The 15,734-nt window shown below is 46.7% G+C and overlaps 1 protein-coding gene across 2 annotated transcripts in view; it reads left to right on the plus strand.

Moving 5' to 3' along the window:
* Bcar3 (BCAR3, NSP family adaptor protein) overlaps window positions 1–13,533 on the plus strand; it is a 104,548-nt gene extending 91,015 nt beyond the window's left edge. For both annotated transcript variants that reach the window (XM_005357220.2, XM_005357221.3), the window contains 5 exons: window positions 3,680–3,795; window positions 7,074–7,245; window positions 8,562–8,673; window positions 8,827–9,039; window positions 12,914–13,533. In XM_005357220.2, coding sequence (XP_005357277.1) covers window positions 3,680–3,795; window positions 7,074–7,245; window positions 8,562–8,673; window positions 8,827–9,039; window positions 12,914–13,092 — 792 coding nt within the window. In that variant the 3' untranslated portion in view covers window positions 13,093–13,533. The remainder of the gene's footprint in view (window positions 1–3,679; window positions 3,796–7,073; window positions 7,246–8,561; window positions 8,674–8,826; window positions 9,040–12,913) is intronic.
* Window positions 13,534–15,734: the final 2,201 nt, after the last annotated feature.

Genomic DNA, 15,734 nt, shown 5'->3' on the forward strand with positions numbered 1-15,734 from the left:
AAAAGGAAAAAAAGAAAAAGTCCTGGTTCCTAAATGACAGCCACTGATAGCACTTGGCATGTGGCATGCCAGGCCTGCTGGCTTTGTGGGTGACACTTGCTAATCACACACAGATACGATCTCAAGCCTGTGGCTCTCATTCCACAGCTACACAATTTCATCATCTTCATTTCTTATAGCGGCATATGCTTCAGGAGCAGTGACCTGTGTCCATAAGCTCTCAGTCTCTCTTCAACAGTGGGCATCTGGGGCTTGACCCACCTTTTCGGTATACAGTAGTTGGCGCTTGGGCATTTGAGTGACAGCTAAGGCCTCAGTGGAATTTGATGTCCGATTTCATTCAGTTCAGAGAAGGCCATGAGTTTCAAAGGTTAGGATTTGTTAAAGAGCTGAATTTTCCCTCCTGTGTCAGGAATCGTGGCTGGAAATCGAATCTCCTATTAATCCCCCAGGGAGTTCTGGAGCTGATAAAGGGCTCCCAAAAATAACTATAATATAAATAATCCACTAAATAATTGCGGGCTCTCCTGGGTAGAAAAAGCTCCTGTCCTGGATTCAGGACAGGAAAGGTAACTAGTGCCCATAGTTGAGGGGGTCGTCCATGCTGGTAGAGGAAGGGGCGGGTGTCCCTGCTAAGCAAGGCCCGACAGGAGAGCTGAGAAACAGGACCGGTGTGAAAGAACAGGACCTATTGACTTCATTAGAGGGGCATCGTTGGGCAGAGCACACAGGTGGGTGGATCTTTGCCTTAGTGTCCTGTGCAAGAGGATTGAGAATTTCCATCCCAGCAAGTCAGCCGTGTGGGCCCTGGGTCATGCCAGTAGGCCAGAGGTGAATGAAATCCCATCTAGTGTGAGCCTGCCTGCTCACCACCAGCCCCCAAGAGGGAGCTCTTTGTGTATGCGGGGTTCTGTATTTACAGAACAGCTCTTCTCCTGGGGGTAGTCAGCCCGTGAGTGCCTTTGAGGGCTTGAATGTCTAGGAGGAGGAAAAGGGGAGATGCCTGCCCACGCTTTGGACAGCCTTGAAGGGAGAGCCTACGTCTGATGTCACCAGACAAGGGTGCAGTCCTCCTCCTCTCCTGCCCTGTGCACTTTGTCCTTCTGCTGGGCCTCCTCCCTTGTCTGTCTTCAGGCTTCCCGGGAGTCCCCAGCAAGCAAGGAGAAACCAGCCTAGACTGTTCACCCTAGCCTCACGGGCAAGGCTGCGGTCGGCCCTCCGAGTATTTCCCTCTGCCACCCATGCCTCGTTTTACCCCTCTTCCCCAGAACTACCAGGCACAGCCAGTGCTCCGAAGAGGAAAACTGTTTCCCACCCCAAATGTAGCAGCAATGAGATGGGGCCACCCAGGAGCACATCTGGGTCCCATGTGCCCATTCCCACCCCGGCACGTAGTTCAGGCACAGATGCTTATTAAGGGCATCAGGACAGTGGGTGGTTCTGAGCACACGGGAAGCTGGAGCCCATCAGTGCCCAGCACCCAACTCCTGGGCCCCTCCTACCTGCAGATGGGCGCTGCTTCTTTCCTCACTCACCCTGGGGAAGCACAGCCACTCCTCCACCTACTGTCTTTGAACGTGGACTGAAATCCAGTCATTAGCTGTGTGAACCCTCGTTCTCCATTTGCAGACAGTGTCCTGCAGGTGGCTACGAGGCGCGTGTGCCAGGATTTCTGTCAAAAGCCATGGGGAGAGAGCTTGTTCTAAATAGGCTTCATTTCTGGATCCAAGAAGGGGGTGGGTTGGGAAGGGCCTGCCTGCCTTTCCTGGTGTGTGTGAGTTTCTTCTGGGCTCCTACAGGATCTTGCTGTTAGAGCACTTTACCATCAAGTAAGGAAAACAAACCTATGAGTATGTGGGTGCAGGTCCAAGTCCTCTGCCGTGGACAGCGGAGCCAGCACAGCTAGAGATTGGCCTGGCAGTGTGATTGCACTTCAGGCCTCTTGGTAGCCGAGAAGAGGGCCAGGCCAGGTACCCACCAGGACTCCTGCACACTGCACTGGCCTCGAAGCAGTGGAGTGCGGAGAAATGGGTCCAGGGGCTTCACTAAGTGGTGACAAGGAAGACTTCTGCATCCTGCCCTGCCAAGGTGGGGTCAGCCCACGGTAAACACTGCCTCCTCCCTCCGCTATAATACAATCCCCAGAGGATTTTACCTAGGCCTGCACGTGAGCTTCACATCCCCTAGTCCTCCAGCGTGGGCCTGGTAAGCATGTGTAGCCCAGGAAAGGGACCTGCTGATGGCCGACTTAAGTCAGAAGGGAGACGTTTCGCTCTCCAAATGGAACCCCAGAATTCCTGCTACTGCTTCTAGAAGGAAACTGCCAATGGCGAGCCTTTCGGCCTTGTTATGTAGAAGGTGTGGGTTACAGTGCACCCCAGAGAGGCACTGCTTGCATGCCTGGAGTGATCACGATAGAGCCCAGTCCACCAGATGAAGCACGAGAACCATCCTGTGCCAGCGACGTGTCCAGACTTGGTTAGGCCCCCGAATCCCAGGGTCACACTGCAGTATGTCACCGAGCTCTCGTGGTCCCAATTTAGGGACATGCTGAGTCCACTGTCACTTCAGCACGACGTGTACTAACTAGGAACGGTCAGGTCTAGTATCCAATTCCATTAGACCATTCGTTAAACACATGAGAAATGAGCTGGTAAAAAACACACTGTAAGAAACAGAAAGAGCAAATTTAATCAATGAAGAGAAAAGGATTGGATTGGGATGAGAGCTGGCTCGGACAAAGCCAAGATTTCCTTTCAGGGAAACCTCTCTGGAGGAGACGTGGGTGTGTGGGTTTCAAATCACCATATGTTTGTAATGGTTCCCAGCCGTAAGGTGCACTTACGGCACCCAGGAGAGGCGTAATTAGGGGCAATCGCAGCCAGCTGTGGCTGCTAAGTGAGAACATGAACGGCAAAGCCCAGAGCAGAGGGGAGCTTGGAGCGCACTTTGCCTTTCCACCGAAGAGACTGGTAGGCTCCACACATGCGCAGCCTTGCTGGTGGCAGCAAAATGTCTCTCCAAGATCCAGCCTGTGTCAGCCCAGGGCTTGAACGAATGATTAATTGCCTGGCTGGGCATGAACGCATGCCAGATCTGCAGGTTGTAGAGATCATTTGGGAGTTCCCTCAGCACTTTGCCCACTAAGCGAGGGGTGTGTGTGTGTGTGTGTGTGTGTGTTCGTGTGTGAGGCAGTACACGCAGGAGGAAACACTTGCACATGTCAGCGTGTGAGGTCAGAGGACAACCTCAGGAGTCCTGAGGAGCTAGGCACCTTGTTTTTTTCAGAGACAGACTCTTACATGGATCTGGGGCTTGCAAATTAGGTTAGGCTGACTGGCTAGGAAGCCCCAGAGATCCACCTTTCTCTTCCTCCTGAGTGCTGAAGATTGAGCCCATTCCACCATGTTTGGCTTTTTACAAGGGTGCTAGTAATCAAACTCAGGTCTCAGATTGCACAACAAACACTTTACAGACCAAGCTATTTCATCAGTCCCTCTCCCAGCTTTCTATCTTATTCTGTATATTAAGATTATGCTGTCACTCAAAGAAATATAAGCGCACTCTGTCCACAGCCACAGAATTTCCGTGGACCGTATTTCTTTCCTCATTCTAAATTAACAGTGGGGCCAACCCACTTCCTGATCTAGTGATCAAATTTCTACTTGGCTCCTGACAGGTTGCTAGGATACTGGAAGTCTCTGAAGACATGAAGAGGAGCATGGGTGTGAGCTCAGGACTGGAACTCATTACCTTGCCTCACGGACGCCAGCTGCGCCTGGACATTATCGAGAGGTGAGCACGCTGTCTCTGCAGCTCCCACTTTCAGCTCCTTGCACACATCTGTGCAGCAGGGTGCAGAGGAGTCATATTACTCCAGGGTCCGCATGGCTCTTCTCAAGCCTGAGTTATAGAATACCTGATGAGAAGACAGTGCAGCGGGGGTCAGGGGCATCGCACTGTCCCGGCCCCATTTCTGTGGGTGGCAGGAGAAAGACTTTGAAGCTGTGCATGGCTGCAGCTGGGAGACTATACCTGCTGTATTCTACCTCTCATGAGCATCCGTGGCTCTGAAACTCAAGAGGTCTTGATGAACTGGGGAAGACTGAGGAGAGTGGGTTCTGACCTCTTTCTGTAAGGGGTGGACAGGAGGACTATGGATCCCAGGGCTTGGAAACAAAATCACGCTGCCATTTTTTCAGAAACACTACAATCCCATGGTAGCTTCCTTTCTGGTTGCTGTACTAAATTACCCTGGCAAATACATCCTAAGAAAGGGTTTATTTAAGTTCTATTTAAGTTCACAGTCTCTCCGGTGGGGAAGTGGAGAGAGCAGGAGCTTGTGTCCACAGTCAGGAAGCAAACAGTGAGTGCAAGCTGCTGCTAATGGGGGGCACTGCCACCCACAGTAGCATGTCTTTCTTCCTCAGCTATAAAACCCCCAGAGGCCCATTTCAGATTCTCTCAAATTGACAGTACTGACCACCACATCAGGTGTCTATTAAAACACACACATGCCTATAATCTCAGTACCTGGGAGGCTGAGGCAGGGGGATCAAGGCCACCAAGTTTCATAATAAAGACTTTTCTCAAACAAAAAAATGAAACAAAACAGAAACGTGCCCTTGAACATGAAATGCTTAGAGATGAGACATGATTTTAAGAAGCACAAGACTAAATTTTTGTATGACCACAAAAGCAGTCTATACACACACACACACACACACACACACACACACACACACGCATGCATGCACGCACCCACTATTGTGCAAACTGTTTCCCAGTAGCCGTGACTAACTGCTATGGCTTCCATGATATTCTTGGGCATGGCCCTGACCAGTTGAGCGTTCTGTGGTGCAGGAGTGCGCACAGACACTGACTGTTCTGGCCACTGTACATGGGTGGCAGATGCATCTAAAAGATGAAGAAAATTTTTAGCTCTCCAGTATCTAAGTGTAAATATCCACACGTGCTGGCAGCTGTCGGCCTCTAGAAGTAAAGGCTCTATTCACATGTTACAAAGATGAGCCTGGATTGCACAGCTGTAATCCCAGCACTGTCATCTAGAGAGGGCTTTGAGGGAGTGAGGCAGAGGCTTTGGGGATGCCTTTGGTCTCACAGCGGGTGGGGGGATAAGAATGGGGGGCAGGAGCAGGATTGATGGGTTAGAAATGGCTAGTTTTGTTCAGGCAGGCTCGTGGTGGAGGCATTGGGGAATTACTTGTCGCACTTCTGAGCTGCCTGCTTTTCCTGACCAGACTCCTTTCTCCAGTGTTGCCTGGGTGGAGCGGTCACTCTCACTTCCTCGTTCCTAGTAGATATGCTATAGTCTGAGATCTCCAGAGATTTCTTCTTTTTCCTGGCACTGAGAATTGTGCCGGAGCCTGAGCTCTGAGCCTCAGCCACAACCAGCAGTTGCTGGTCTCTCGTCAACAACCCTCTCTCTATGCTTCATGCCTAGAATCTCACATCCTAATTTGTTTCCTATTCGTCTCTGACTGTGGGATCTACCCACAGAGCCAGGGGGACAGTCTGAGTAGCTATGATGTGTTAACTAAATAAGGACCAAGGTCAAAGGAATCCTGGACTGCCCAATGACTTTATTCTCTTGCTCTTGAATCAAATCTAAAAGCTACCCTTGACTTCCGGTTTACCATCTCACTCCAGGGGCGTCCTTCTGATAACATATTGAGTCACCTCTAGCTGCCAGTCATTGACATGTAAGCCACAGACTGAGTCATACACACACACACACATCCTTCTGGTAACATGTGAGTACCTCTAGCTGCTGACCACTGACAGGTGAGCTGCAGACCGAGGCGCACGCTCTCTCTCTCTCTCTCTCTCTCTCTCTCTCTTACACACACACACACACACACACACACACACACACACGTAAAGACACTTGGAGCCAGCAGAGATCATTACTTAGTTAACAAGCAAGGCATTTGGGGGACTTGGAAAGGCCGAGCATGAGCTAACTCCCTGCCACCCTCTGCCAAGGGTAGAGACCACTGACCTAGGCACAGCAGGAACACAACAAGAAGCCCCAGCCCCAGTTGTGAGCTTTTAGGACAGTGTGACCCTGCAATTTCAAAGGCACATGGTACCTCCAGCAACTGCATAGTAGCCTAGAAAATTAAGACTATTTTGACTCAGTGCAGTAAATTCCTGGACTGAGATTTACAGAGGGAAAGAAAGAGGTCACTGTCTGAGCTTCCTGCCACTGACTGACCCTGTTCATAGGGTCCCATTGTCATCTCCAGAAAAGTCATCCTGTTTCCTGCCCTAAGTCTCTGAGTTTGACCCATGTAGTCTAGGGTGAGAAAAGGGAGTCCGGGGGAGGGCAGGGTACTGTTTTATTAGGATCTGACCTTATAGCAAATTCCTGCCTCTCCTTCAGCCGTTGTCCACCTCTCCAGTCACTCTGTGGCATCTGTACGGGGGTTGTAGAACACCCTTCTTGTCCCCATCGCTCCTCTTCTTGTTCTAATATCCATGTCATCTTTCTGAATCAAGTATATTGCCTCTCCGTTTTTGTCTTTTACACTCCTCACTAAGAGGTGGTCCCAGTCTTCCTCAGGGGTAGCATCCTGTCTGTTAGGGAACCTGGTATCTTCTTAGGCCTCTCATGGTAGTAAAGGGAGCCTTGTAGCCACATCACTTCTGAGGTCCTCTTCATGCTTCCATTTGTAGAGCTGACCTGGACATGTTCAAGGGCATCTTACTTCATGAATCCATCCTCTGCCTGGTGTGGGATGGCTTCATTAAGATCAGCTTTTCTTTCTTTTTTTTTTTTTTTTTTTTTTTTGAGACAGGGTTTCTCTGTGGCTTTGGAGCCTGTCCTGGAACTAGCTCTGTAGACCAGGCTGGTCTCGAACTCACAGAGATCCGCCTGCCTCTGCCTCCCGAGTGCTGGGATTACAGGCGTGCACCACCACCGCCCGGCTAAGATCAGCTTTTCAAACTGGCTCCTAGCCAGGGGCACACAACCTTGTTTCTGGAGGATTAGGGCCATTTTCTCCTCATCTTGTTGACCTGAGCCTGACCCTCGGTCTTCTTCCACTTAGACACAACACCATGGCCATCGGTATTGCTGTGGACATTCTGGGCTGCACGGGTACTTTGGAGAACAGAGCAGGTACCCTCAATAAGATCATCCAGGTGGCGGTGGAGCTGAAAGACACCATGGGAGACCTCTATTCTTTCTCAGCCATCATGAAAGCCCTAGAGATGCCTCAGGTGAGATGCTGGCTTTGTGCTGCTGCCCACACAAGCGTGCATTCAACGCTATGCAGAGTTCTGTTCACCTACACCATGTATGGCTGACTGCTCCAGCCAGTCTCTAAAGATAACTGAATTTTAGTGAAAGCTGCCTTGGTTAGAGGCAGCCAAGAGTATTGTCCCCAGTATTTTGGCTCTGTTTGTAAAAGCACTGGTAAGTGCTGACAGCCCACATCTCATCTTCGATGTGTAATACTAAGAATTAGCCTTACTAATAAGCAATACTCCTGGAAGAAGCATTTGGGACAAGACAACAGGCTGGAGTGTGTGGCATGTCAGAGGCTATATCGACTTGGGACATCAGGAATGTGATGTTTGGGTAATGCCTTGGGGAAACCAAGGCATTTAAGAAACTTATACCAGAGAATCCCTAAACCAGCAGTTCTCAACCCCTTTCATGGGGGTCACCGATCAGATAGCCTGAATATCAGATATTTACATTACAATAGCAAAATTGCAGTTATGAAGTAGCAATGAAAATATTTTTTTGTTGGGAGTCACAACATGAGGAACTGTACTAAGGGTCAAAGCCCTAGGAAGGTTGAGTACCACTGTCCTAGACTGATTGTCTCAAAGTATCTTCCTCAGGATGCCATGTAGCTCCCTGGAGGATATCTCAGGTCTGACCTCTGACTTTGTCTGCACTGACAGATGTTGGATGTTTTCAGAAAGAATTAAACAGAATGGGCCTCCTAGAGGGAAGTGGGATCTGTTGTCTCCCCCTTGTGTGAGTACTTGGAGAACTTTGAGTAGAGTCGAGTCTTGCAAGCCAGGTCAGACCAGCAGCATCGACCTACTGGGTCTTTATCTGGGCTGTTTCCTAGACATGGGTTAGTCCTGAAATCCTGCCAGGTGTCCACAGACATCCGTCCCAGCTACTGAGGGACACAACTGCAGTCACATGTCCTGAAAGTCAGAGCATGCTTGGCACATAATTTCCCTCATTAAGAAGAGTGACCGAACAAATTAAGTGCACACCATAAGTTTCTTGTAACTACGTGGCAGGAGAGAACCCACTCTCACCCACAAAGTAGCTACAATGCTACAATGAGATACCTACTTTTTCAAAGCATGCCCGGACACACACATGCAAACTTAACTTGTGGGATGGGCCATCAGAACCATGCAGAACAGGATAGAGGGGTCATGTTTTTCTCTCAATGCACAACCGCTTCTGACACTGTCCTGCACATCTATCACCTATTCCAAAATTGAAGCAGAAAGGCAATTTTTAAAAAAAGGCTTTCTGAAACAATAACCTTTCCTCCTTCCAGATCACACGGTTAGAAAAGACATGGACCGCTCTGCGGCACCACTACACCCAAACAGCCATCCTCTATGAGAAGCAGCTGAAGCCCTTCAGCAAAGTCCTGCAGGAAGGCAAAGGTGAGTGCCGGGGCACAGAAGACCCTACCGTCAGGCTCCCCCAGTTATGTAATCTCACGTGGCATTGCACGTACGGACCTGCAGTTCCTACACGAAACACAGTCAGCTGGTTTGTAATTAACATGATATGGAACTTCCCTCCTTGTTCCTCAGAGTCCACACATGTCCCGCCAGGCAGTGTGTCAGTCCCACTGCTGATGCCTCTTGTGACCTTAATGGAACGGCAGACTGTCACTTTCGAAGGAACTGACATGTGGGAGAAGAATGACGAGAGCTGTGAAATTATGCTGAACCACTTGGCGACAGCCAGATTCATGGCCGAGGCTTCCGAGAGCTACAGGAGGAATGCTGAGAGGATCCTGGCAGGTAGGGACTTGTTTCTGGAATCCTCTCTCTGTGGGGATTAGAATGAAGGAATAAGACAAAGGGCATGGATGCCCTCAGCTAGAAAAATGACCAATGAGAAGAGATTAAGGTGTGGACACTCCCTTTCCTGTGTCATTGCTCATTATACCTATTTCAATAGAAGAGCACACAAATACATAGGTGTCATTGTATGTGCGTGTTCGGGCCAGAGGTCAACCTCAGGTGTCTTTCTTCAGGCACCGTACACCCCTTTTTTTGTGTCAGCATTTCTTACCAGCCTGGAACTTCCCTATGGAGGCTAGGCTGGCGGGACAAGTCCCAGGGGCTCTTCTATCTCTGTCTCCCCAGCATGGGGATTAGAGGTACATACTACGCCTGGCTTTAAAAAATTATTCTTAATTGCATGTGTCTATGCAGGTATGTATGCATGAGTGAAGGTGCACAGGGAGTTCAGAGGCGTCATCCCTGAGCTAGTTACAGGTCACCTGACATAGCACTAGGAGACAAACTCAGGTCTTCTACAACAGTCGCGCACATTCAGAACCACTGAGCCATCCAGTTGACCATGGCCAACTTTTTTTTTTTTTTTAGAATTTTATGAGTACTGTATTTAATGTAATTTTTACCACTTACTTTCACTTTCTGTCTCCCTATGAAGACCACCTGTTACACACACGCCTGCATCTATAAGTATCATCTGATGAGTCCACTTTGTTGTTCATATGGCCATGTGTTTAGGGATGACCAACTGGGATTGAATAACATATCAGGGAGTTTGCCCCTTGAGGGGACTGATTCTTCTCTCAGTAGCCATTAATTACTTATAGCACTTCATCTAGGGGTAAGGGCCTTGTAAAATTTCTCCCATCCACTTTGTTAGCTGGTGTTGCCACTGGACAGGTCTAGGTACATGACCTATTTTTGAGATTTCCTTAGTGCAACTCCTATTGTATGTAGAAGACAGTACCTCATAGCCTATACCTTGGTCTTCTTCCTTGATGTTCCCTGAGCCTTTGGTGCAGAGATTGAGTTGTAGACTATCAACCGGGAAATGGGCCATCCACAGTAAATTTTTCTCTGCACTTTGACCACTTGGAGATTTCTGCCACTGGTCACCATCTACTGCAAAGAGCAGGTGCTCTCTGAGGGGCGCGAGCTACACCTACCTGTCTGTGGGTGTAAGCATAGATATGTAGAATGCACTTGGGAATTATAGTGGTTTAGGAAAGTGATGGTAGTATGTTCTCCCCTGACCTCATCAGCCACAAGTAGTTGGCTAGGTTTACAGTACCAGACACGAATTCCCTTCTACTGAGTGGGTCTTAAATCCAATTAGATGCTCTTGGTAACCTCCAAGATATAAGTGCCACCTCTGAACCCTTGCTGTAATAGCCATAGTTGTGGCTCACAGGCCTTACAGCTGAGTATTGGTTGTGTATCTCCCTTGGCAACTTGCATAGCAACTGCAGGTGCTGAGAGCCATTCCTCAGGGTGGAGGCTTCCAGATCATTCCCAGCTTGATTCCTCAAGGTCCTGTGCCTAAAGTATGTGGTATCTTTAGCAATAGGGTTTTACCTTCAAGTTCTGAGAGTCTCTTGAACCCCTTTGGTTAAAGACTCCAAGGAGTTCCCTATGCCTGGCACTGGGGCTTCTGTTAGATTGACTATGGCTCTTGAGGGAGCATTACCACCCCCAGTGGCATAACTTCATTTAAATTATGCAATACACTAACATAAGTAAACAAACTATGTTTCTCTATAGCCTTTTCATTCTTAGTATCTTTTAACTGGGAATGGGATAGAGCCCCCCCCCCACACTTTCCCCTTCATAGCACCTGTGTTCTACTGTCTGCTCTCTAGACCTCCCTACACAACCCTCCACGGTCTCTTTTCATGAGAATAGGACTTCTTAGATTTGTCCACTTACTTGTAAAATTCATTATTTCACTTTCTTTACAGTTGAAGTGTTCCGCAGAATCACAGTGTATATATACCCCTGAATAGTTTTCCATGGAATCACAGAGTATATATACCACATTTCATTATCTATTCATCAGCCAAAGGACACTTAGGTTATTTCTATTTCCTAGCTACTGTGAGCATGGCTGACAAATATCTGTGTAATAGGATGTCAAATCCTTTGGGCATACACCAGGGAGTGGTATAGCTGGATCATACGGGAGAGCTATTTTTAGCTTTTTGAGAATTTTCACACTAATTTCCATAGTGGCTGCACCAATTTACAATTCCACCAACACTGAGTGTTTCCCTTTCCCTGCATCCTTGCAAGCATTTAAAAAAAAAAAATCTTAGCCATTCTGACTAGGGTAATGGGCAATGACATCTCTAAAGTAGTTTTAATTTGCATTTTCCTAGTTGATAAGGATAGTGAACTAACACTTTAAAGGTATTTCTTAGCCATTTTTGTTTCTTCTTTTGAGAACTCCATGGCACATTTTTAAATTGGGTCATTTATCTCCTTGACTGTTTTTTGAGTTCTTTGTATATTCTGGATATTAGCCCTGCCAGAGCTTTTATGTGTTATAAAGTGCACTGTGGACATTGCACTCAGGCCTCTACTCACACAGCAAGTGCTTTTATGATTGAGCCATCTTCCCGTGTGTCATTATCTTCTAATTCATCCCCAAACTATGTCCTGCAACTCCAGATGACTTAGGGGCCCCGCATTTCTTTTCTTTTGTGCTCCATCAAGGGATAGAATAAATAAAAGCGGTGGCAAGAAGAATGTGCACCATACCACCTGGGAAGGCAGTAGCCAACACAAGGTGTTTTATCCAGACTTCATTGTCTGTGTGCCTCTTCTTTCCTAGTTACCCCTGCTCCAAGTGTCCCAGAACACATCCCAGGGAGTGTAAACTGAACTTTCTCCTTGAGCTCTGAAGGATAAACATATGTCACGGCTGCACGTGTGCTGCATGAGCTAAGTGGTGGCCCTCAAGGGCGTCAGCACACAGTGCCAAGAGCAGAGCCAGCCATGAACACTCAGTGGTTTGCTCAGAAGGGCAGTATGTGGGAATAACACCCAGAAGAAAAGAAATCCCACTGTTTGTGAGACAGGGTCTCATAGAACCCAGAATGACCTCAAATTTGGTACCTTGCCAAGGACAACCTTGAACTTCTTGATCCTTCTGCTTCCACCTCCAAATGCTAGGATTACAGGTATATGTGAGCCACCAATCCTGATGTATGCAGTGCTGGACTCTTACTATATTAAGAGTGAAGAGTTTATGACTAGTTCTTTCGAAGTAAACACATGCTTACCATATGACTGCCTTGAGAAATGAATGTCCACACAGGCTTGTCCATGTTGACATTACTCACCGTACATCAGTGAATGGGTATGTCTGCATAAATGCCTATTAATCAGCAATTAAACAGAATGTGTTATTGCTAACACGCCACACATAGAACAATTTGAAAACCATTCATACAGAGCTGAAGAACCCTGACATATATCACGATTCCCTTTTTATCAAACCTCTGAAGATGCAGAGCTCATCAGTGGTTCTCTAGGACCGGGGCTGAAACAGAGGCTAGCTACCTGGAAGTACCAGGGACTTTCTAAGCTGAAGAAAGTATCCTAAAATGATAAATTTACTAAAATCAAACTTTACAGCTAAAATAGTTGAATCACATGGCAAGTAAAGTGGTTACAAATGCAGACAAGCTGCCATCCAACACTCCTCACATCGGACACAGGCTTGTGAATTCTTTGACGCTCGCTCGTCAAATGAGGAGGTCCTACATTTTTCTAGAGGAGAAAGTTCATTTAATTCTACTGTAAAACAGAATAGCTTTCACTCACTTACAACCCTCTGAAGCAGAACCCAACTTACCTGCTTTATTTTGATTAGATTTTCAACTGGATGAAGAAATGACTGAGATCTTGAAGACTGAATTTCAGATGCGATTGCTGTGGGGCAGCAAGGGTGCTGAAGTCAACCAGACAGAGAGATACGAGAAGTTCAACCAGATTTTAACAGCCCTCTCACGGAAACTGGAACCTCCCTCTGCAAAGCAGGCTGAGCTCTGAGAACCACTCAGGAGACCTTGGGGCATTACTGAAGCTTTCCCAGACCTGCTGGGAATGCTTATCATCTTATAAAGTAATAATGTGCAAATCTAAGAAGATACAAGCTTTTAATATCCACAGGATATTAAATGTATAAACTGCACAGAGCATACTTATTTATATGAATTGTTTAAAATTACTACTGATTTTTAAATGAATGGTAATTTATTATTAAGATAACTATTGCTAATGTTGATCAGCAAATTCAAGAAGACATAGCTATGTTGCTGGTTGTTTAATAATCATGGTATTTGACCATCTTAGTTTTAATTCCATGTCATATAAATGTAAATAGAGGCATTTAAAAGAAAAGCACGAAGCATTGCAGAAGGTATCAGTTATATGATATTCTTTTGAATATGAAACTGTAAATAGTCATGAGTAGAAATATATGTTTTTGTCAAATGATTGTATCCTGTCTCTTTAGTATTGACTCACCTTAGCATGATAATTCTAACTCCTGAATTCTAAGGAGCTTTCTTCCCTATTCCCATATTAAGCCAAAAGTGGTTTGCAAATCTAAGGATTCTACTGCAAAGACAGAATGTGAGCCAAAGTGAAAACCTACTTCAAAAGTCCTAGGTTCAAACTCAAAGGAAAGTGCTAGCTAACAGCTGGACTGGGCACCAGATATCAGCTGCCATTCTATTTCTTTATTCTTAATTTTCGAGACAGGTTTCTCTGTGTAACTTTGGAGCCTGTCCTGGAACTCACTCTGTAGACCAGGCTGGCCTTGAACTCAGAGATCTGCCTGCCTCTGCCTCCCGAGTGCTGGGATTAAAGGCGTGCGCCACCACCACCTGGCCTCACAATTCTATTGCATGACACAATTGATCTACCACACTGGCTCCCCTGGAAAGCTCTCCAGACACACTTGGGAGTCGGGTAACCCTTAGCCCCTTTATGTTAGTTACTTTGTGTTGTGCCCAAAATCAACTTGAGAAAGGGTTTATAGTTTGGCTTATGGTTCTAGAGGGACAGAGAACATCATGGTGGCAGGAAGCCCCAATCTTTTTCATCTGCACACAGAGCAAGAACAGGAAGTAGGGTGAGGTTATAAATACAGCCCACACCCCAGTGATGTTATTTCCCCCAGCAAGACCTTTGTGATCTTCCCAAACACATGCGTGTTTAGGGGACATTCCCACCACATCATGCCAACAAACTTAAGAATCTCCATGTGAAGGCAAACCCTAACATTTTTAGAATATATAGTATTTGCTATAGTCTGAATCAACTATAATATACAGAAAAGGCATATGAAATAATCATTTCCTCTAGAAGATACACAAATCTTACAGGCTCATTTCCTAGGTTTCTGACTTTCCCCAAAGAATGTCTAGTATTTATATAGTCTCCATTTTTCCATTGTAAAACTTTTGTAATACAAGATTTTAAAGTCTTCTGTAATCAACTATCTAACACTTATTTATTTTCCTGTCTTTTTTGCTTGAGACAGGGCCTCACCATGTAGTCTTGGATGTCCTGGAACTCACCATGTAGACCAGGCTAACTTTGAATTTACAAGAGATCCACTTGCCTCTGCTGCCAAGTGCTGGGATTCAAGGAGTGTGCCACCACGCCTGGCCTGTTTCCCTCTAAGTATTTAAACCACACCAAGTTTTCATCATGATATTAAATAGACTTGGAGGACTGACTGCCTGGTTATAGATACTACACTCTAACATGGCCATCTTAAGTACATTGTCCTGGTTTGCTTTTCCTTGTGATTAAAATAAAGGGGTTGGAAATGGCTTGTTACAACTTCTAGGTTAGTCTGCCAGCAAGACAAACCAGGGCAGGAACTCAGTGCAGAGCCTGCAGGCTATAACGTGGAGCAGAAGCCATGGAGGAATGATGCTTACCGCCTGCTTCTTGCTTCTGTGTTCTTACACAACTCAGGACCACCTGTCTGAGGTGCCACACCTACAGTGGGTTGATCTGCCCACCGTAGTGAACTTGAACTGCCTCCAGGAAACAGGGATCTACTTATTAAATAGGGTTGAGGAGAACATTTACCAGCAAAAAAAAAAAGATAAAAACTGGTTACCAGATATGTTCTGGTTCTCCAGATACAGAACCAAGATATATATATATGGAGGTTAGTAAGGGAACTGACTTACTTGATTATGGAAACCAGAAGTCCCATGCCAGGCCATCTGCACATTGGAGATCCTGGAGGGCTGTAGCCTTGCTCAGTCAAACTCCAAATGCCTCAGAATCAGGAAAACCGAGGGTGTGATTTTCAGTGTAGAGCAAACGCCCAGGACCCTGAGAGTCTATGCTACCAGTAGTGGAGTTCAAAGGCCAAAGGAGGAGTCAGTAAGTTCAAGGGCAGGAAAAGCATCCACTGTTCTGCGTTTATGTTCTGTGTAGGTTGGCGCCCAACTAGTGCCCATCTACACTGAGGGTGAATTTTTCCCACCAGCTCACATGCCAGGCTCTGGAAACATCCCAGACATGCCTAGTGATAGGACAGTCCCTCCAGTGTTCTAGTGGTTCCTTAACCCAGGCAAATTGACCCCTAACCTTAACCACCACAAAATATGCCTGAATTCACATACAACTTGAGGAAGAAAAACTGTACCTTTCAGTGAGGTTCT

This window comes from Microtus ochrogaster, chromosome 21 (genome assembly GCF_000317375.1).
Source record: "Microtus ochrogaster isolate Prairie Vole_2 chromosome 21, MicOch1.0, whole genome shotgun sequence".
NCBI lineage: Eukaryota > Metazoa > Chordata > Mammalia > Rodentia > Cricetidae > Microtus > Microtus ochrogaster.